This window comes from Hyperolius riggenbachi, chromosome 8 (assembly GCF_040937935.1).
Source record: "Hyperolius riggenbachi isolate aHypRig1 chromosome 8, aHypRig1.pri, whole genome shotgun sequence".
Taxonomy (NCBI): Eukaryota; Metazoa; Chordata; class Amphibia; order Anura; family Hyperoliidae; genus Hyperolius; species Hyperolius riggenbachi.
Genome location: NC_090653.1, coordinates 35606659 through 35630070, shown reverse-complemented (window position 1 = coordinate 35630070; position 23412 = coordinate 35606659). Strand labels below are relative to the sequence as shown.

Here is a 23412-nt window from a genome sequence, read left to right as displayed (position 1 = left end):
ACATTTATAGTGAGTTTTACTCTTGAACAAATGTACATTACATACGTGTGCATACATGTGCATATTATTTTTTCATGATATTGGTCCTTTAAACTTTTTAAAGTTTAAACAAAGCAACAAGGATTAAGAACATTGCTAAGCCGAAGGCATTAACCTTCTTTCAGGGTTTTACTGTGCTGCACTTGGTAAATTGCATTCACTTCCTGTGATACCTCACAAGAAGGAGTCTGAGGAAACCACAAAACTAACCATTCTATACTTTTAAGGTGGACCTGAACTTCCTCTCTGCTCTAAAATAACCTTTAAAGAAAAACATGTTTTTGTTACAGCTGATACAGTCCCTCTCTCTCCACCATTTGTCCTTCTTTCAGAGCTCATGAACAGATTTATGTAAATAGTTGTATTTTTCTACTGAAAAAATAGTTTAATTGTCTCTAAACTTTATCCCCATCCTTTAAATTGATATATTTCTTATTTTTGAAATGTTAATATGAAGAAAAATAAACCAGGATAGAAAGGATCAGTGTGGTTTGAATTATAAAACAGCACATTTTTCTTATGAAATCTTTATAGTATGCATGACTAGGGGTGTGACAGGGGTGTGGTTAGAGGTGTGGCATGGGTGTGGCTTAAGTGTTCCTCTAACACAGTGATCTGCAAACTTGGTTCTCCAGCTGTTAAGGAAATACAAGTTCCACAATGCGTTGCGGGAATCTGACAGCCAGTCATGATTCATAAAGGCAAATGCATTGTGGGACTTGTAGTTCCTTAATAGCTGGAGATCCAAGTTTGCAGATCACTGCTCTAACATCCTGTGCTTTCAAATGAGACTCTCTGCCATGGCAGTCCACTGACACCGCTGAGGGATCAAATTGCAACTTGTGATTAGACACAGATGAGGGGGAATTACACAGGCTAAACTCTCTACATACATGCAACAACAACAACAACAAATAACATTTGTAAAGCGCTTTTCTCCCGTGGGACTCAAAGCGCATCTACAAAGAGAAATGCAGGGTGCATTTCTCTTTGTTTACCTTCTGTCCTGTGCAAGACTTCAGATCCAATTTAATAATAACAGAAGATGAAGGCTGGATTCACAGTGGTCAGTTGCATTTCTCACCAGGGCCGGATTTGTACTTTTTACTGCCCAAGGGGCCTACTATCACCAGCCACCCCCTGACAACAGTAGGGTTAGAAAAGATTTACCAGATATGGAAAAGTGGAGAGGTTAGGGATAAGGAGGAGTTAAAGTAAGGTAAAAGTAACATAAATGAGGTAAGGGAAAATTAAAGGCTAGGTACTTGGGAAATTTAGGGTGAGGCTAGGAATTTGAGAATAGGATAATGGATAAATATTAAGTATCAAGTTAAGAAATAAAGGTGATTAAATTGACTGAGGACAGTTAAGGTAGTCATACATTTAGCGATATGGCAGTACGATCGACCATTTGATTAGATCACTCATAGAATACAGAGAGAGTCGATCAAGCAGGATGTGCAAAATATCGGTTGAACATACAGGGATCGGCTACTGTTCACCAATCATTCGATTGACTCTGAATCATTTTTTGCGTTCAGAGCATGGAGGAACAACATAGGTCAGATCGGCTAGTGAAGGTTAATCACATAGAATATCGCTTGTAGTGTGTGGGCCACTAGTCAACTGACTTTCAATCAACCATACTCAAGTTGATCACTTAATAAATTTGATTGATTTGTTGACTGAATCAGCATCGCTACCGTTAGTGTCATGACTATGTCGCTACCGTTAGTGTCATGACTATGTACTCTGTAAAGTGCTGCAGATGTCAATGCTATACAAATACTTATTAACAATATTGTAGGACATTAGACCATGACTAGAAAGTAAAACTGGTGAGAAAAGTGGAAAGTACAGAGAATGCAAGATAGGAGACAGGGGCTCAAAGCACAACGCCATGACAAATTGCCAGGCACCGATGCTGAACGCTTTTCTGCTTGGTAGCAGAAGAGTGTTTAACACAAGCTAACATTAGCTAAACGAGCTGCCACCAACAGTCCGCTGAAACCCATCTCCCGATTCTGTCTCACTGCCAGAAATCTGCACAGCCCAATTCCAAAATACTAGCATGTAGCATCCACATTAATATCTTGAGTTTAGTTTTGTAGAAGATGTGTGAGCTACAGACAAGACTTTTAAAAAAAAAAAGTGCATTTCCCAAAAGACAAAGTCATCATAATATAGTAGAAAGCAGAACAACATAATTAACTTGATGTAGTGGTGGGCAGCACTGTTGCAGCACACTTCATATACTGGCACTGCTTATCAAAACAATGTGACTCCATTCAGTAGACTAGTTAAAAAAGATATGCCCTAGCACGGTACCTTTGCACACCACTGTGCAAGTTCACATTCCTACACACTTCTTGCCATCTCTAGTGCTGGATGGAGCACAGGCAGCTTTCCCTCCTCCTGGCTGCAGCTGGCTCCCTCGGGCTGCCCTGTTTGTGTCTGTGCAGAGGGGTGGGGTTTGTGTCTGTGCAGAGGGGCGGGGCCGCTGCAGATACACAGCACATTCTCACCGCTGCCATGTCACAGTGGGCTCTATTCTCAAAAAAAGATGCGGAAACAGTCATTAAACGTGCAGGAAACATGCGGTAAAAAGGTTGCATGAAAAAGTGTAAAAAAAATAAATAAAAAAAAATAAAAGTCCAGCAAGCACAGCCCTTAAAGAGACTCTGTAACATTGAAAACATCCCCTGGGGGGTACTCACCTCGGGTGGGGGAAGCCTCGGGATCCTAATGAGGCTTCCTACGCCGTCCTCTGTCCCACGGGGGTCTCGCTGCAGCCCTCTGAACAGCCGGCGACAGACCCGACTGTGACGTCAATATTTACCTTTGCAGGCTCCAGCGGGGGCGCTGTGGCTGCTGTCGGCTCCGAAAGTAGGCGGAAATACCCGATCTCAGTCGGGTCCGCTCTACTGCGCAGGCGCCGGAGACTTGCGCCTGCGCAGTAGAGCGGACCCGACGACGATCGGGTATTTCCGCCTACTTCGGAGCCGACAGCCGTCAGAGCGCCTGCGCAGGAGCCGGGAAGGTAAATATTGACGTCAGCCCTGCACGGAGGGCTGCAGCGAGACCCCCGAGGGACGGAGGACGGCGTGGGAAGCCTCATTAGGATCCTGAGGCTTCCCCCACCCGAGGTGAGTACCCCCCAGGGGATAGTTTTATGTTACAGATCCTCTTTAAGCCTCCAGACTTCATTAAAATGAATGGGATGCGGAAAATATCACCTACCACTTGTAGGTGATAAAAAATTGGTAAATACCGCTGAAATAATGCGCCTAAAATGTTTTGTGGATTGGGATTTTTTGCGGAAAATACAGACTTCTGCGTAACTTTTTCCGCACTTTTACTGCATGTGGAAAACAACATGCGGCAAATTTTGAGAATGTGACCTTGCCCTTGTTTTGGACGGTAACTTCCCGCATGTCCTTTACCGCATGCGGGAAGTGATTGAGAACAGAGCCCAGTGTCAGATAACGGCAGGGGAGAGCCAGAGAACCTGCAAGCAGACCATTTAAAGAAAATCTGTAATGAAAAAACTCCCCTGGGGGGTACTCACCTCGGGTGGGGGAAGGCTCCAGATCCTATTGAGGCTTCACCCGTCCTCCTCAGTCCCATGGCGGCGGCGAAAATCCTCTCAGAGCAGCGGCGATGTAAATATTTACCTCTCGGGCTCCAGCGCAGGCGCAGTATCCGCTCTTCCCACGGAGATAGGCGAAAACAGCCGATCTCCGTCGGGCCGCTCTACTGCACATGCGCAAGTCTCCTGCGCCTGCGCAGTAGAGCGGACCCGACGGAGATTGGCTATTTTCACCTATTTCCATCAGAAGCTCCCCCGCTGGAGCCTGGAAAGGTAAATATTGAACAGGCTGTCGGATTTGTCGCCTGTGCGTTCCGGAGGCTACAGCGAGACCGCCGTGGGACACAGGACGACGGGGGAAGCCTCAATAGGGTCCAGAGGCTTCTCCCTACTGATGTGAGTACCCCCCAGGGGAACTTTTTTTCAGTACAGGTTTTCTTTAAGCTGCAGCGAATAAGGAGCATAAAGAGCAGGAGAGTGCTCTCTTTGCTTTCAGCGTGCAGCTGTAGACAGACGGACATGAGCGATGAGCGTGTGGCTGTATTGTTGCGATATTAGGGAATGGTGCGTGCAGCTCCCCACCCGCCCCTTGAAGTAGCAAAGAAGTCTCCGCCCTAGTCACCGGCCTTGGGGGCCTGCCCAGAAATCCGGCCCTGGTCCCAATGTGAACGAGGCCTCAGTAGTGGAACTGAGCATGCAATGTTAACAAGGGATGGCCAATGAAACACTGATAATTCCGAGTTAATGCAAATTAACTGCAAACTGATGCAGCTTGAAAAAATGGACCTGCTACGTTTAATTGGATCATTTCCAAGCTGCCTAAGTTTCTTTGCATAACTTTGGTATACAACTCAGAGCCATTAGTGTATCATTGACCATTCTTATGGGCATTCCGTGTAACAATACTTGTTCAGTCCCATTATCATCCAGGCAGCAGGGAGCATGGACAGAGGGGAGGAGCTGAAACACTGTGCATGCGCGGCACAAGAGCATCCAATTCAACGGTCGCTGACTTACTCAAGTGGCAGCTGCTACCAGAGCAGTTTACAAGCAGATGGAGCATTACGGATATAATGAACACCTAGATTAACCACTTGAGAACCAGAGGTTTATACCCCCCTAGTGACCAGGCCATTTTTTACAATTCGGCACTTCACAGCTTTAATGGTTTATTGGTCGGTCATACAGCTTACCACCCAATTTTACCTCCTTTTTTCTCACTAATAGAGCTTTCTTCTGGAGGTATTTGATTGCTGCTGCAATTTTTAGATTTTTTTTAATTAATAAAAAACCTGAATTTTTTGTTAATAAAAAGTATATTTTTTATCGCCCCTAAATTGGCCCTACACTATGTTACATGCACTACATAATACACATTTAGAAATATGGCTATGGCAAGGATTAGATTGTGAGCCCCTCCGTGGGACAATTAAGTGACAACCCTTTACTCTGTACAGCGCTGTGTAAGATGGCAGCACTATATAAACATTATGATTCAATTTACTGAAAAGAACAGCCTGCCAGCAGTGATCAGCCGCTGGTAGGCTGATTGCCGGGGCCGGCTGTTTACAGTGACGGGAGCTTGTGCTCGTGTGAACACGAGCTCTCGTTGAATCTCACTCCTTGCGAGATGATGCCATATGGTGGCGCTGAGGAACAACAGAGCTGCTCTCCAGCCGCCCTATGGCGTTAGGCGGACAGGAAGTAGTGTCTGCAATCATCCATACACATAGGGATGGGCTATCAGTTGCCAGCTGGTTTTCCATCTCAAAATTCTACACTAAATAAATTCTAAAACTCATTTGAAGTGGGAAAGTGAGGAGAACTTATGATTGTACAAGCTAAGACAACTTTTGCAGGACCTGCAGGGCCAGAAATACCAAATGAAAAGTATGGGCCTCTTACAGGGTTTTTGCAATGAGCAAAAAAGAAGGCATTTGCCCTTATTGATCATGGGAAGCTGAATCATGTGAAGACACAACTGTACCTGGCAGCAGGGGCGTAGCAATGGGGCCCTGGAGCAGAGGGGGCCCAGGTGATACTTGATGTATTCACTATTAACTTTCTTGTGTTCCTCCACTGTCTCAGTGCCCCTGGACTATATGCAGATTGCATAATTAACTCTTATTTGCAGGGTACTGGCTGATGGCATAGCTAAGAGTGCCTACATCTCAGCATGTCACTCGCACTTTGATGTACTCCATGCTGGACAGGAAGTACGTCACTGGGATTCCCGGGGTTCTCCCGTCATTCTCGTTGACTGTGCATGCACGTTGTGCCACTGCACCACCAACATTTTTAACTATTTATCATCTTCCATTCACTCCGCCGTTGCTGCGTCGCCATGTAAGTTGCTGGCAATGTCCTGCTGCCTTTGCGACATGCTCTGCCCACTCACACTCCCTGTAATTCTGTACTCCTGTCTGGATGCACAGCAGCCGAGAGGGCTCTGGCCATGCATACCTGAGAAATGACGCTTGTGTATGAGCAGCACTTGTGGAGTACACATACCCATAACACGCCCAGCCTCAGCTGCTGTGCACATCCGGGCAGGAGTGTGAAATTACAGGGAACATACGTGGACAGAACATGTGCTGCTTCTTTGTTCTCTGTGAGACACACTGCAGTCGGTGCCACAAACAGGGACACGGCAGTGCAATAAAGAGAGAAGCCCAGGGGCGTAACTAGAAATTACTGGGCCCCCCTGCAAAACTTTGGATGGGGGCCACCCTCCCCCTGCACACTGAATAGGGACTGTCTACAAATCTCTGTATGATTCCTCTTCAGTGGCTGAGCAGATGCAGTCATTAGAACAATTGTGCAGAGCGCAGAAAGTTTTTTTCTCTCCTTGCCCTTAGTTGTCAGTCTCTCAGGATGGGGCCCCCTTGCAGCTGCATCCCTTGCAGGGTCTATTGTTACGCCCCTGGAGAAGCCCATCCAAAACAGAGAACATGTAAGTTGCAAACATCCCGTCAACACCCCCTTTGGATGTTCTGTTGTAATGAAAGAAAACTTGTAACCAAACCCCCCCCCCCCCCCCCCCAAGCCTCTGCATCCTAACGAGGCTTCCCCCATCCTTCTCTGCCCCAGCAATTCAGCGCTGCATCCGCCCCCGAACAGTGATGAAGTAAATATTTACCTACCGCAATCCTACAGAGGCGCAGTAGTGGCTCTTCTTTCGGGCTAAGGCGGAAATAGCTGAGCCCAATCGTATCAGCTCTACTGTGCAGGCACGAGTCTTTTGCACCTGTGCAGTAGAGCGGATACGATCGGGTTCGACTATTTCCACCTGAGCCTGAAAGAAGAGCCACTACTGCGCCTGTGTAGGATTGCGGTAGGTAAATATTGCCGCGCCTGTGCAGTGCTTGTCAGGCATTATTGAAGTGGTTTCGGAGAAGCCAGCGCTGGATTCCCCCAAGCTACTGAGAAAGGGGAAACCTCATTGGGACCCTCTTCCCGAGGTAAGTATCCCCCAGAGGGAGAATTTTTTTGTTACAGAGTCTCTTTAAACTGTTCCTGTAAAAAAAGAAAAAAGTGTCGCTGGGGGCCTGGGAGGTATTTACCTGAGGAGGGGGAAGCTTCTGGATCCTAATGAGGCTTCCCCCATCCACCTGTGCAGCTCCAATCCCGTGCTGGCTCATCCGAACAGCAGCAGGCGGCAACATTTACATCTGTGCTCCTCTCCTGCACAGGTGCAGTACCAGCTTCCCCTCGGGCTCCGGTGGAAATAGCTGAGCAGCTGCGCAAGTGCGAGCCAGTGCTGGGTGGGCCTGCAGAGGAGGATGGGGGAAGCTGCATTAGGATCCAGAGGCTTCCCCCTCCTGAGGTACAGTAACTACCACCCAGGGGCACTTTTTTATTACAGTTTCCTTTAAGGCATCTGAATGTCATTTATTTATATCTGCTAAAAAATCTGTGTACTTTTTTTTCCCCAATGTTGAATGTATATAAGCTGTATATTCTAATATCTTGTCAGTACACAAAAACAGAGTCTGAAGAAGGCTTATTAGCCAAAAGCTTCTCTTTTTCTTTTAAGTTTGCCAATAAATGGTGTCTTCCTGATTCAAAACTTTCTGCTTTCACCGATGGCTAAAACGGTACAATGCACTACTGCTACTGATACGTAGAAGGATCCCAATCTGCACACGCTGGTATAGATGTAATGCCAGCTCAGGTGTCCTTTACTGCTACTGATACGTAGAAGGATCCCAATCTGCACACGCTGGTATAGATGTAATGCCAGCTCAGGTGTCCTTTACACAGTGACAACTGAGCACTTATGGGATTGATTTAAGATAAAGCAAAGAGGGACACATCCTAAAATAAGTCAGGAAACAGTTAATCTGGAGTAAATACTACTTCTGCCATAAAAATTCCTGGTTAGGAAAAACAATATCCAGCCATAAATTTAAGAGTCCATGGTAAGGTAAGAACAAATGCAGCTCAGGGCTGGAGTCAGTCTAACAGCTGGAGGGGAGGGGGAGAGAAATCTAGCAGAGCTAATATTCTGTAGCCAGCTCAGAAGTTCTGCCTGCTCTGTACTGTAAGCCCCTGGCACTTCTCCCAGCAGCTTTTATGTACATCATACAAAAGACAGTATCATGAGGTGACAGCAGATGCTGTCATCTCATCACACACCAGGAAGTAAGAGAGATGCAGGGAATTCTGGAATTCAGACTGCAAAGCAAAGCAGGACAACTGCGCTGCAGACCATGAGAGATGATTTACTTTTGATTCTGACCTCTAATCTCTCCAAGTCCTGCTGTCCTTCTGATTTTAGCACCCAAGGCCATGGCCATTGTGGCCTTCCCAGAAATCCAGTGCTGCCTACAGGTTGTGGTTCTCAATGTCTTCAGTCTGTACTGCCTAACATTATAGCAGTGTGACTTACCATCCCACACAAACCAACACCTGCAGGTTGTGGCATGTTTCCGGTCTGTGCTGTGTAACACCATAGCAGTGTGACTCATTAACTCATACATACCAACACCTGCAGAAATGTGTTTATAAAATGTTTATTAACAATTTCAATAATTACATAAAATATTTAATATTTGTCCAAACAGAAATAAAAAAAGAAACTCTGAGCAGCTGCATTTGCAGAGAAATACTTGCTGTGACCCCTATCTCCGCAGCCACTAAACAGGTGATTGCAGCCACCCGGTACACACCGCTAGTCTGCAGAGAAGTAAATCCAGTTCTGGAGTGGCTTCTCTTCTTCAAAAAGTTCCAAGCTAATCTGGAAGACTCTATGGAAACATTAGAGAATTTGGTCCCCACTTATGAGGAACTATTTCCAGCTGGTGCCCCTCTGATCCTAGCTGTGCAGAAACCAGCAGCGTGGTCATTCTAGTACATTCCTGTTGCTAATACCCAATAAAGCCAGTGGGACTGTGGCTGGATTTACCAAGGCCTAATTGACCATCCATGTTCACCTATGGAGGAGATTACTGTAAAATGGACACTACACTGCTGCCACACTAATGTCAAGATGCAACACGTGACAGTGACAACCCAACATCTTTTTCCAACATTTGCGCACAAGTGTAAATCTAGTGCAAGGCTGGGCAGCATCAGCTCTTTGAGAGGCACATACATTGCACTCACTAGTGGAGGATATAAACACATACAATGAAATGCTAACATCTGTAAAGTGCTTTTATACTGTGGGAGTTAAATGACATGGGTAGCTATGGAGAGCTGCATCCATTTAGAACTACCTCAGTATCGGAATTGCTAACGCCAGCAATTTTCAATTTTTAGCACAATATTCTGTGCGCTGTGATTTTTTATAAAGCACTTTTCTAAGCGCTTTTGCAGAGTGATTCTGTTTTTTTCACTTCCTATACCTTCCATTGAGGCAAATCACCCCAAAAAATGGTACAGGCAGCGCTTTGGTGAGCAGATCAGAATTGAACCACTCAGATGTGAACACTCCCATAGGGAATCACTGCTCAAGCGCTCTTTGGGCGATTTTGAAAATCGTGGGCAATTAAAGAAAAAACAAAAACGAAAATGCCCTTAGTGTGAACAAGCACTTAGCCAAGAAGTGAAGGGCCCTATTGGTTATGTGCTGGTTTTAGCCAGGATTTTGTACAGATCCTGTCAGGGGAGTGTTTTGTAGGGTAGGAATGGGGTCTGTACAGTATGATTCCCAGAATTGTCACCCGAGAGATTGTTTCCCAATCCCTGATGGGAAACCAATCTCACATGTGTGTACTTAGCTTTACTCTGGGAAAAATGTATGGGGTGTGTGTGTGTTTGTCAGGTCCACTTTAACACTAACCTTTTCTGTCCTTTGACTAGCACTAATCTATCCCACTCCAATGCCTAAATCTAACTCCCCCTCTCTGACCCTTTACTCTAATCCCCCTGGATTGGAAATTCTGATACTGTGCATACGCTGTTTGTGACAAATAGTACCCTGCAGGTGCGTCGGCACTAAATGTCATGGCACCGGCTCCAGACAACACTGCATATTCCTTTATGCTGTACATAGTTGGGATTCTCCTGCCACCTCACAAGCAGGGAGAGCTGTGTTTATTAAGTCTGCTCCAGCTGCACTGACATCAACGCTATAAAATGACTTAGCCAGGTTATTGCAGGTTGGGTATGTCTAAATTATTATATAGGCTAAAGATCACCAGCCATTGTGGCAAACACATCAACTCTTCTCTGACCTCAGTTTGGCGAGGGAGGAATTGAATCCCTCAAAATGCGGCAACCAGATTTTCAACAGATTTCACCATATAATTTATCAAGACCACAGTGTTGTGCCGTTCAATACAATGCAACGTTATGGGCTGCCAGTCGACCAACGCGCCTAATTTTCCAACACGTTTAATAGTCATCTTCATGCCAGGAATGGATGAAATAATGATTGATGATTTTGTTATCGACTTCCACATATATGGCCACTTTAAAGAGGAGCTGTTAGGTATAGGGTCTCAGAGAAAATAAACACATATATCACTAGCTAAAGATTGGCTGTACTTACATTACATATGCATTTCACTGTCCACGTTTGGATTTCACAGAATTTTTATATAGTATATGCAGAGATTGATGCTCCTGACAGCTCATGGCAGGTTCCATGTTTGTCTTTCTCCTATGAAGCCAAATGTGTCATCATGTCCTGCCTGCTTCCTGATCACAGAAAAGCTCCTACTGAATAACACAGTGTGCAGTGAATATTAATTGGCCATGTGGCTAGGAACAATAGCGGACTCCTGCAGTGTACTCTGCCAGGAGATTTATCAGTGCTACGCGCTGGACTGATTACAAGCTGCTGAAACGTCTCATTAGCAGCCGAGGGGAGGGCCCCAGAATGCTTTGCAGTATGGTATGCGGCTTGCGTCCTGCTTGGGTCTAACAGCTTTGCTGATAAGCACACATCAAAGGTAAGAGAGATTTTTATCTTCAGTAATGCCTTTTTGGCTTCCTTCTAAACTGTTTAACACAGGAGAATAGAGGCTTAAATTAGCTTCTGCAGCCTGACAGTTACTCTTTAAGTTAAATCTTGTATTAAAGTAAAACATTTCCAGCTTGCCTGTTGCATCACAGGGGTGTGGCTTAAGGCTGGAGTAAATCAGTGGGAGGAGCTAAAGATGCTAGTGGATTTTCTGTGCCTGTGGGCTCCTGAGATGTAAATTTAGCCCTAAATAACAAAGTCAGTGCAATTCAAGCTATTTATTAAATGTTTTACACTGATGAGTTTTAAACAGAGAATGATTGATGCATTTTTAATTAAACTATCTGAATTTCTCTGCCCCTTTTAGCTGTGGGAGGAGTCAGGGGAGGATCTGTGTCTCCTCATCACACTATCAGTGGTCACAGGAGTGTGCGGCCAAATACAGCTGCAATCCCCAAACATTATTATAGAAACAAACAGGCCACTGAGCAAAAAAACGAATGCCTAACTAAACCCTCCTGCACTACTTTATGCGGCTCTGCAAAAATCCTATGATTTGATTACAGATTTTTTTTTGCAGGATGGCCCGGCTTACGCCCCTGGATGGGCAGTAAAGAGCAGCAGGCAGGGTATAAATGCTGCAGAAGAAGCTGAATTGTATAATGTGAATGAGCAGGAAAGAGCAGCAGGCAGGGTATAAATGCTGCAAAAGAAGCTGAATTGTACAATGTGAATGAGCAGGAAAGAGCAGCAGGCGGATGGGCGGATGGGATCCAGTTTCCTTCTTGTCTGATCTTCACACATCATCATCTTCAGGCTGGAGAGAGAGAGAGAAGTATCACCATTTATGGCTTTGTTGTCATTCCATTATTTTATACACAGGCTATAAATCTCACCACTTCTCTGTGGCTTCAGGAATTACATATTAAGTATGATAGAGGACACAAATCACACTATATTAGCTTTTCAGAAATGTCATCTTGTCTGTTTTTAATGAAACACATCAAATTCCCAACTCCCGTGTGGTGTTAGTGGGTTATGGTTTAACCAGTTCCCAATCCCTGCCATGCATACCGGTATATACACTCCTAAAAACTTCACTTGCAGATCAGGGGCGTAGCTATGCATCTTTGTTTATTTACCTTTGCAGCTCGTGCGTCTCCATTCGCCTCCATCACCATCCCAAGATTCTGTGATCGGTGAAGGGAGACATGCGTTCCCAAAGCCAATCAAAGTGCCTGTAATAAGCGTACACTGGCCTCAGCGAGATGCCAGAGTTAATTCAGAAAACACGTACACATAATCCTCTGCAGCCATTTTACTTGGACAGATTGTTCTTAACTGGTAGTTATCAGCAGACAGACCCTCATTTTCAGCATAGCAGGTGTCACTTAACCAGTAACAAAGCCACTTGTTTCATGACACCAGATTGGTGATAAAAAGGGAGGGAGGTGCTACTAGATCAGGGAAGGACACTTCCTGTCAGTGAAAAGAGCTTTTTTCTTCACCCATGCCTGGTGCAGGGTGATTATACAGTGTACATATATAGGTATCAGTGATGCCAGAGAAGAGAGGGCACATCATTAAATATAGCTCAGACACACTTTGGGAAGCACTGGGGCTGGGGGAGGAAAACTGTGACACTATTTGGAGCGCCATAACTTTGCACATGCTGTGTGAGGCCCCACCCACGTTTAGCCACACATTTCTGACTACCTGTAATGAACAGTGGTGTCTCTGACGACCAGAATGAGCTCAATCAGTAATATAGTCAGTACTTTATTTATAACGTGATCACACATGTTTTTAAAGTAACTCAGGAGTACTCCTATGTGAAAGCCCTTGCGTTAGGGACTATCACTGGTGTAAGAGAGGTTGTACAGGCAGGGTCGGTAACAGGTCAGTCAGGTCACGGTACAGAAACGTCAGGCAAAATCGTAGTGAAAAAACAGGCCGGGTTCGTCAACAATCAGAAGGGCAGAAGTACAGAATCAGGAGGCAATATCAGAGTCGAGGTCAGGCCGAGGTCGGCAACAAACAGACAGGCAGAGTACAGAATCGAGAGGCAGAAGGATCGTCAGAAGTTCAGGCAAGGTTCATACACAATAAGGAATACAATGAATAATAATATTACTTTTACGGAATATATATAACTAGCCGACCCGCGTCGTAGCATACGCCGCATCTTCTATCTATCTAATATAGTACGTGCCTCAACCTTGAAGCAAGAAGAATAAAGGTGGGTACACACATCAGATAAAAGTCTTTGGAAAATCAAAGATCACAGACCAATCTTACCACCCTTCATGTAGTATGAGAGCCATACCTACACAGTCTATTCTATTGAGCTGAACTCCCCATCAGATAGAAATCTTTGCAAGATGCTGCACACACAGATGCTGTACAGACACAAAAGATCAGTATCTGCAAAAGATCAGTTCCTGCAAAAGATCAGTACCTACAAAATACATTCATAGTCTATATCTGCAGATCTCATACACACCTTGTTTAACGGACAATCATCTGCAGATCAGATCAACCAGGATGGATCTTTGGATCTGCAGATGATTGTCTGATCTGAAGATGAATGTCCGTCAAACAAGGTGTGTATTATGCTGGGCATACATGGTACATTTTCTACCGTGTAATCGAGCGCTTTCTTATTTTCCACTCGTTTCTTCTTTTGTCCTGCCCGCCGGTATCGAGCGCAGAATCGATCCGGCGGGGTATCGGACACGTCGGAAATTATCAATCGAGCCATCAGCGGCTCGATTACATGGTAGAAAACATACCGTGTATGCCCAGCATGAGATCTGCAGATATCATAGACTATGAATGCATTTTGCAGAAACTGATTTTTTGCAGGAACAGATCTTTTGCAGATACTGATCTATTGCATGTGTACAGCATCTTTGTGTGCAGCATCTTGCAAAAAATTTTATCTGATGGGGAGTTCAGCTCAATAGAATAGACTGTGTAGGTATGGCTCTCATACTACATGGAAGGGGGTAACATTGGTCTGTGATCTTTCATTTTCCACAGACTTTTATCTGATGTGTGTACCCACCTTTAGGCTTTCCATTAGAAAATGTATGCGTGCTCAAACACCAAGTTTAACCCTAGCAAGTCTGGCTTTCCAAATCTGGCCTAATTGGCTATTAATGAGGCAATGCTCATGCAAATATGCATTTGCTTTCGCATGCCAAACTATGCAGAGTCAAAAACCAATACTGCAAAGCGGTCGCCCTGCGGGAATAAGTTCATGCTACATTAGCACTATCCAGGAGCGCCACGGGGAGGATTCCCAATGCCCCCCTTTTTATACAACCGGGGGGACCGCAGGGTCCCAGGCTCTCTCACTGCCTGGGAACCACAGTGGCACCCCGGAGGCTGGGTGGCGCAGCCGACCCCCCCCCCCCCCCCAAGTGTGGCCAGTGCCGGGAGAGCCGTCCGCACCCACCTCCCAATATTAAAAACAGGTACTTACCTTAACGTCCATTGCGTTCTGCTACATGCGCATTAATTTTCTCATGGAAAGCATTTTTTGCAGTTTGTATCCTTTGGAGGCAGGTGGTGGATGGCTTGCTCTGGTGGTGTGAGCCCTGGAGTGAGTAGTCTGCGCCTGTCCCCCCCCCCCCCTCCCTCTGGAGTGTTGTATGTGAGCCAGCCCTGAGCTCTAAAGCTTGGGGTGACCCATGCTTCACTCCTTTCTCATGTGGTGCCCCCAAGTTAATGCGCATGTAGCAGAACGCAATGGACGTTAAGGTAAGTGCCTGTTTCTAATATTGGGAGGTGGGTGCAGACGGCTCTCCCGGCACTGGCCACGCTTGGGGGGGGGGGGGGGTCGCCGGCACCACCTAGCCTCCCCCTCCGGGATGCCGCTGTGGTTCCCAGGCAGTGAGAGAGCCTGGGACCCGCGGTCCCCCCGGTTGTATAAAAAGGGGGCATTGGGAATCCTCCCTGTGGCGCTCCTGGATAGTGCTAATGTAGCATGTAGCAGTTTCGCATCGAAAATCCCATTTTCGTTTTTGGTGAATTTTCACGAAAATCTTCAGAAATATTTGCGTTTTCGACCAGCATCGAAAATTCATTGTATGCGGATGCTTATGCCCTTATGCGGAAAAATGTCCACAATAATCCGCATGGAAATTCAGTCTATGCGGAAGTTTATACGGAAAAATGTCCGCAATGATGCGCAAGAAACTTCTCTGAATGCGGACGCTAATGCCCTTATGCGGAAAATGTCAGCAATAATACGCAAGTAACGCGAAAATGACTGGCATTAGGCGAAAATTAACGCGAAAAAATTAGATGGAAAATTTGCTTGTCAAAACGAAATTAGGCGAAAATTCGGTAAAAATTTGTCGAAACAAATGTTTGCATTTTCGCTCATCACTGGCATGTAGCAGGGCGACCGCTTTGCGGTATTGGTTTTTTGACCCTGCATAGTTTGGCATGCAAAAGCAAATTTGCATTAGCGCTGCTGCCTGGTAACTGCTCGCTGCTGCCTGGTAACTGCTCGCTGCTGCCTGGTAACCGCTCGCTGCTGCCTGGTAACCGCTCGCTGCTGCCTGGTAACCGCTCGCTGCTGCCTGGTAACAGCTTGCTCACTGGCATGTAGCAGGGCGACCGCTTTGCGGTATTGGTTTTTTGACCCTGCATAGTTTGGCATGCAAAAGCAAATTTGCATTAGCATTGCCTCATGAATAGCCAATTAGGCCAGATTTGCAAAGCCAGACTTGCTAGGGTAGGCCTCTTTACCACGGACAGTTGATAGGCAGTAAAATGCCTCTCAAACTCTTACAACTGCTCACTACTGCCCGGTAACAGCTTGCTGCTGCCTGGTAACTGCTCGCTGCTGCCTGGTAACTGCTCGCTGCTGCCTGGTAACTGCTCGCTGCTGCCTGGTAACTGCTCGCTGCTGCCTGGTAACTGCTCGCTGCTGCCTGGTAACTGCTCGCTGCTGCCTGGTAACTGCTCGCTGCTGCCTGGTAACTGCTTGCTGCTGCCTGGTAACTGCTCGCTGCTGCCTGGTAACTGCTTGCTGAGCACACAGCTCAACAGTCCGTGGAAAAGAGGCCTTAAACTTGGTAATTGAGCACGCATAAATTTTCTCATGCAAAGTACTTCTTCTTCTTGCTCCAAGGTTGAGGCACTAAAGGCTCATACACACATCAGACCATGGTCTTTGGAAAATGAAAGATCACAGACCAGTTTTACCCCCTTCCATGTAGTATGAGAGCCATACTCTACACAGTCTATTCTATGGAGCTGAACTCCCCATCAGAAAAAAATCTTTGCAAGATGCTACACACACAGATGCTGTACAGACACAAAAGATCAGTAGCTGCAAAAGATCTGTTCCTGCCAAAAATCCATTCCTGCAAATTGCAATGATAGTCTATGAGATCTGCAGATCATCATACACACATGATTTAACTGACAGATCTGCAGATCTGAAAATCCAACCTGGTGGATCTGATCTGCAGATGATCTGCAGATGAATGTCAGTTAAATCATGTGTGTACGATGATCTGCAGATCTCATAGACTATCATTGCAATTTGCAGGAATGGATTTTTGGTAGGAACAGATCTTTCGCAGATACTGATCTTTTGTGTCTGTACAGCATCTGTGTGTGCAGCATCTTGCAAAGATTTTTTCTGATGGGGAGTTCAGCTCCATAGAATAGACTGTGAAGGTATGGCTCTCATACTACATGAAGGGTGGTAAGATTGGTCTGTGATCTTTCATTTTCAAAAGACTATGGTCTGATGTGTGTATGTGGCCTTAGTCTATTATATCTATATATATAATAGACTAAGTGCCTCAACCTTGGAGCAAGAAGAAGAAGTACTTTGCATGAGAAAATTTATGCGTGCTCAATTACCAAGTTTAAGGCCTCTTTTCCACGGACTGTTGAGCTGTGTGCTCAGCAAGCAGTTACCAGGCAGCAGCGAGCAGTTACCAGGCAGCAGCGAGCAGTTACCAGGCAGCAGCGAGCAGTTACCAGGCAGCAGCGAGCAGTTACCAGGCAGCAGCGAGCAGTTACCAGGCAGCAGCGAGCAGTTACCAGGCAGCAGCGAGCAGTTACCAGGCAGCAGCGAGCTGTTACCAGGCAGCAGCAAGCTGTTACCAGGCAGTAGTGAGCAGTTGTAAGAGTTTGAGAGGCATTTTACTGCCTATCAACTGTCCGTGGTAAAGAGGCCTACCCTAGCAAGTCTGGCTTTGCAAATCTGGCCTAATTGGCTATTCATGCTAATGCTAATGCAAATTTGCTTTTGCATGCCAAACTATGCAGGGTCAAAAAACCAATACCGCAAAGCGGTCGCCCTGCTACATGCCAGTGATGAGCGAAAATGCAAAAAATTGTTTCGACAAATTTTTACCGAATTTTCGCCTAATTTCGTTTTGACAAGCAAATTTTCCATCTAATTTTTTCGCGTTAATTTTCGCCTAATGCCAGTCATTTTCGCGTTACTTGCGTATTATTGCTGACATTTTCCGCATAAGGGCATTAGCGTCCGCATTCAGAGAAGTTTCTTGCGCATCATTGCAGACATTTTTCCGTATAAACTTCCGCATAGACTGAATTTCCATGCGGATTATTGTGGACATTTTTCCGCATAAGGGCATAAGCATCCGCATACAATGAATTTTCGATGCTGGTCGAAAACGCAAATATTTCTGAAGATTTTCGTGAAAATTCGCCAAAATCGAAAACGGGATTTTCGATGCGAAACTGCTACATGCTACATTAGCACTATCCAGGAGCGCCACAGGGAGGATTCCCAATGCCCCCTCTTTATACAACCGGGGTGACTGCGGGTCCCAGGCTCTCTCACTGCCTGGGAACCACAGCGGCATCCCGGAGGGGGAGGCTAGGTGGTGCAGGCGACCCCCCCCCCCCCAAGCGTGGCCAGTGCCGGGAGAGCCGTCTGCACCCACCTCCCAAAATTAGAAACAGGCACTTACCTTAACGTCCATTGCGTTCTGCTACATGCGCATTAACTTGGGGGCACCACATGAGAAAGGAGTGAAGCATGGGTCACCCCAAGCTTTAGAGCTCAGGGCTGGCTCACATACAACACTCCAGAGGGGGGGGGGGGGGGGGGAGGACAGGCGCAGACTACTCACACCACCAGAGCAAGCCATCCACCACCTGCCTCCAAAGGATACAAACTGCAAAAAATGCTTTCCATGAGAAAATTAATGCGCATGTAGCAGAACGCAATGGACGTTAAGGTAAGTGCCTGTTTTTAATATTGGGAGGTGGGTGCGGACGGCTCTCCCCGGCGCTGGCCACACTTGGGGGGGGTCGGCTGCACCACCCAGCCTCCGGGGTGCCACTGTGGTTCCCAGGCAGTGAGAGAGCCTGGGACCCTGCGGTCCCCCCGGTTGTATAAAAAGGGGGGCATTGGGAATCCTCCCCATGGCGCTCCTGGATAGTGCTAATGTAGCATGAACTTATTCCTGCAGGGCGACCGCTTTGCAGTATTGGTTTTTTGACCCTGCATAGTTTGGCATGCGAAAGCAAATGCATATTTGCATGAGCATTGCCTCATTAATAGCCAATTAGGCCAGATTTGGAAAGCCAGACTTGCTAGGGTAAAACTTGGTGTTTGAGCACGCATACATTTTCTAATGGAAAGCCTAAAGGTGGGTACACACATCAGATAAAAGTCTTTGGAAAATGAAAGATCACAGACCAATGTTACCCCCTTCCATGTCTATTCTATTGAGCTGAACTCCCCATCAGATAAAATTTTTTGCAAGATGCTGCACACAAAGATGCTGTACACATGCAACAGACCAGTATCTGCAAAAGATCTGTTCCTGCAAAAAATCAGTTTCTGCAAAATGCATTCATAGTCTATGATATCTGCAGATCTCATGCTGGGCATACACGGTATGTTTTCTACCATGTAATCGAGCCACTGATGGCTCGATTGATAATTTCCGACGTGTCCGATGCCCCGCCGGATCGATTCTGCGCTCGATACCAGCGGGCAGGACAAAAGAAGAAACGAGTGGAAAATAAGAAAGCGCTCGATTACACGGTAGAAAATGTACCATGTATGCCCAGCATAATACACACCTTGTTTGACGGACATTCATCTGCAGATCAGACAATCATCTGCAGATCCAAAGATCCATCCTGGTTGATCTGACCTGCAGATGATTGTCCGTTAAACAAGGTGTGTATGAGATCTGCAGATATAGACTATGAATGTATTTTGTAGGTACTGATCTTTTGCAGGAACTGATCTTTTGCAGATACTGATCTTTTGTGTCTGTACAGCATCTGTGTGTGCAGCATCTTGCAAAGATTTCTATCTGATGGGGCGTTCAGCTCAATAGAATAGACTGTGTAGGTATGGCTCTCATACTACATGAAGGGTGGTAAGATTGGTCTGTGATCTTTGATTTTCCAAAGACTTTTATCTGATGTGTGTACCCACCTTTATTCTTCTTGCTTCAAGGTTGAGGCACGTACTGTATTAGATAGATAGAAGATGCGGCGTATGCTACGACGCGGGTCGGCTAGTATATAGATAATAATCCTAGCTATGTGTGAATCCCCGGGGTCCTGCCGGATCAAACACACTGGGAACTGACTAAGGTCTGAGAGCTTAACCGCAAAGTTCAGCAACAGCAGACAATGATCCACTGACAGCCCGGGTCTTAAATACCCGAAGATCATACCCGCGGCTCCGCCCCACTAGCCTTAGCCAATCAGAGGCGAGAGTCCGACCAGCGCTGTCAGCTGACCAGCCTCCTCAATGCATAAAGGTCCTGTCTCCGGGTACGCGCGTGTGCTCTTCTAATCTGATGTACCCTGGAGAGACCTGACCTGCCGGGAAGGGATGAGCAAGAGGCTGCGGCGGGATCCACCGTGACGTCAGACGTGGGAGCGGCGGTCGTGCCGCTCTCCGCTGCAGAGGTAACAATAACATTACTGACACTACCCAGATAAAAAAAAAATTCTGGTTTGAAAACTTGAGGTAAGCATTTAAAACACATCTATATACCTTCATTAACAAGTTACTAATCTACTGCAGCACATTCCAGCTTTAATAAAGCAGCTGAATACCTATAATGATTGCTAACTGATCTGGTCAGATAACCACAGCTCATTCAAATGATGAAATCTAGGAGAAGGGACTGTGTGAGCAGTCGGCAGGCAGGCCCAGTATCTGCTTCTGGTTAGGAGCAAGGTGGGCATTTTAAGGCTGATGCATATTGTCAGTCATAAGGCCAGAAACCCACTAGGAGCGATTTTCTGAGCAATTTGCAATTTGAAAACTCTTGCTAATGTAATGCTATGGGTGTGATCCCATTTGAGCAATGTGATTTTATAAACATCCCCCATAGCACTGCATTAGCAAGAGCTTTTTCAAATCACTAGCAGTTAGAAATTGCTCCTAGTGGGTTTCTGGCCTGACTGATCTCTGGGTGAGTTTGCTGATTGGCTCATAAGGTATCACCCACCACTGTCCATATACTCAGCTCCCATCATGTCCTGTATTATAACAGCAAGCTTTACATCACTGTAGTAAATTCAGCAGCTGTTTATTACTGATGTCAGAAATCTGGAGATTAGGACCAGGTAACAAGAACATCACTGTTCTGCTTTGAGATTGTCCTTTTTTAATGTTATTTAATCCAAATCCTGCTATTTCTGGATGCTGCTGACTGGACTCTTGTATAAACATCAGGGAGATAAGTAGAAATTCACTCAGTGATGATGCAGAAATATAGTCATTGATGATATCGGTAATAAAGACATCCATAAACAGCGGTTCTATTGCAGAACACACATTTAAACAGGAGGATAAATAAACTGTGTCACATTAAAGAGCACCTCCAGCCCAAAAAAAGGTCTGAATGGCAATACATATATGTAGTCTATGCACTGTGTACAGTTAGATGAACATATAAAGTGGATAGAACAGAATCACATCTATATCTGTAGTAGCACTTCCTTCTTTCTCCTCATGCTGATGCATTGTGTCCTCCCCTTCAGCCTGGTGCCCTCCCCTGCCCCTCCCCTCTCTCTGCCTGTCTGGATCAAATGACATCTTTTTTCACAGTCTGTAGGAGAGAGGAAACACAGCAAAACAGCTGCAGCCTGTCTCATCATGTCTTTGCTATAATTCTTATTTCAGATGTCTGTCTGCTTGCCTGGATTATATCACATGGACATGAGGGGTGGAGTTATGACATCAATCCCCCAACATCCTTTGCACCTTTGATTTGGAAAGAAAAGAAAAAAATCACCCGGGCCCAATTTTACACTGGGGGCGGGGATTTCAAGACCATGTGTGGAATACGGACCCTGTCGGTGAGAAAATCCCACTTTATCATGTGTGATTTTATATATCTTGCCAACTTATTAGGTTTAAAGCAAACTGTACTTTATAATGTTGGTCCTCTTTAATTCACTGGCTACAGCAAGTAACAAGGACCACATCTTTATTATGCTCAGTATTTGGTTCTGCCCACTATTAGTTGTGACTATGCCAGGGCCGGATTTACCATAAGGCACTATAGGCTCATGCCTACAGGCGCCTGATGATGGAAAGGCAGCTCACTATCCCTCCCCCAGTGCCTCCTTCCAGAGTTCCAAGCAGAGTGTAAATGAGAGGTTACTCACCTTGCTCTCTGCATTCAACTGAGATCTCCATTCAACCTGGGGCATCTCAAGCAATCTAATAATTGGTGTCCTAATACTAAGGGGCACCTGTGGCTCTCTATGCTAGGCAGGAAAAGTAGGGGAGAAGTGGGGGTTTGTGGGTTCATGGAGAGTGAAGTCTGGGATGCCGGAACATCTGTGCCTAAAGGCTCCTGTGATGTAAATCTGGGCCTGGACTAGGCCCACTTATCCCACAGTGCACTAAACACACTGCTTAGCTTTCTCTGTAGCCACACCCACTTGTGTTTAGGGGTGTGTTTAGGGGTGGGGGAATTGGAGGCAGGTCTTCTTCCCTCCCTAATTGCTATTTGTCCTAGAAATTACCCCGATTAGACCCCACCAAGTAAAACACATCATAATAGAGATGCCATGTGTGACACCCAGCAGGAATGGTATAAGGCACAGATACTCCTGCAGCATTCCTTGCATGACAGCAGTGATAACCCTGTTACAGAAATAGAGGAGCAGAGAGCAGGCAGACGGGGGATGAGATGGAACTGCGGAACTTACATTACAGCTCAGCTCATCTCCTGAGAATTGGATAAGTTGGAGGAATTCTCTTCTACGTCTGTAGAGAGATAATTGCAGCCATATTAGTGCACTTGTAGTTCTGTATACACTCTAATATAAATCTATCCGAATAGAAAAAAAAGACACTTATTATTTTGCTTTATATTTCCCATTACTGCTAAATTTTGAAACATTAAAAAGAAGAACTGCCAGTAGTCTCTCTGTAACTCATCTATAGAATCATAACCCACCAGTGGCATAGCAATAGGGGTTGCAGAGGTAGCGACTGCATCGGGGCCCTTGGGTCATAGGGGCCCTGAGGGGCGCTCCCTCAAGCACAATATTAGCTCTCTATTGACCCTGCGCTGGTAATAATCACTTCTATAGATGCTTTAAATAGTAGTAATCATTAACAAACTGCTCCCCATCCCCTTCTTGCACCTCTGACACTGTTAAAATCCTTGGCAGTTTTTGGTGCACCATATCAATTGTTCTATATCGAGTGCTTGGTGGGGGCCCCATGTAAAACTTGCACCGGGGCCCATAGATCCTTAGCTACACCACTGTAACCCACCAACCATACAGGGCTGTGGAGTCAGTACAAAAATTATCCCACTCCTCAGTTTATGAAGCCACTGACTCCGACTCCAGGTACCAAAAGATTGCTCCAACTCCCCGACTCCCCAGCCCTGCACCTATACACACTCAGCATAACCGCTCACTCCTCCCAGCTGCATCCCTGTCACACCCCTATATCATTGCTTATACCCCTCCAACTCTGACACACAACACAATTACCACAGTGTGACTGGGCCCTTACTCAGTACTGGAAACAGTACTGTCAGTTTCTTTTTGCAAGTGTTTTGGTATAGAGTATATGAAAATATAGCTTTTGTTTCAGTTTTTCACTAAAAAGAATTCACAAGACATAGGCCTCAATGCTAAATCACCCTAAAATCAATTCTACTATTTATCACAGTTAAAATGATACCACGTGTGTTTCATTTTATAGCTAGCTGGGTATTTAGCAAGCCATTAACACTGAAGTGTGCATGTGGCTTTCTAAAGACCATTTTTTTGCACAAAGTATTTTAGCTCCATTATTTCTTTGAAGAGCCTAGAAGAGTCTGGATATCAGAAAAAGGACAAGCATGTCACTATTATGAAG

At 45.7% G+C, this 23412-nt stretch overlaps 1 protein-coding gene across 4 annotated transcripts in view; it reads right to left on the bottom strand.

The window, feature by feature from the left end:
* The window catches only part of LOC137528712 (class I histocompatibility antigen, F10 alpha chain-like), a 318384-nt gene that overhangs the window by 157386 nt on the left and 137586 nt on the right, over positions 1–23412 (bottom strand). Inside the window, exons 7-8 of one of the 4 annotated variants that reach the window (XM_068250221.1) lie at positions 22245–22302; positions 8628–11856 (exon numbers count right to left, since the gene is read on the bottom strand). The exons of 2 other annotated variants lie outside the window; for them this stretch is intronic. In XM_068250221.1, the coding sequence (XP_068106322.1) occupies positions 22253–22302 (50 nt within the window). In that variant the 3' untranslated portion in view covers positions 8628–11856; positions 22245–22252. Of the gene's footprint in view, positions 1–8627; positions 11857–22244; positions 22303–23412 lie in introns of those variants that run through there. One more of the 4 variants, XM_068250222.1, reaches the window with a different exon arrangement.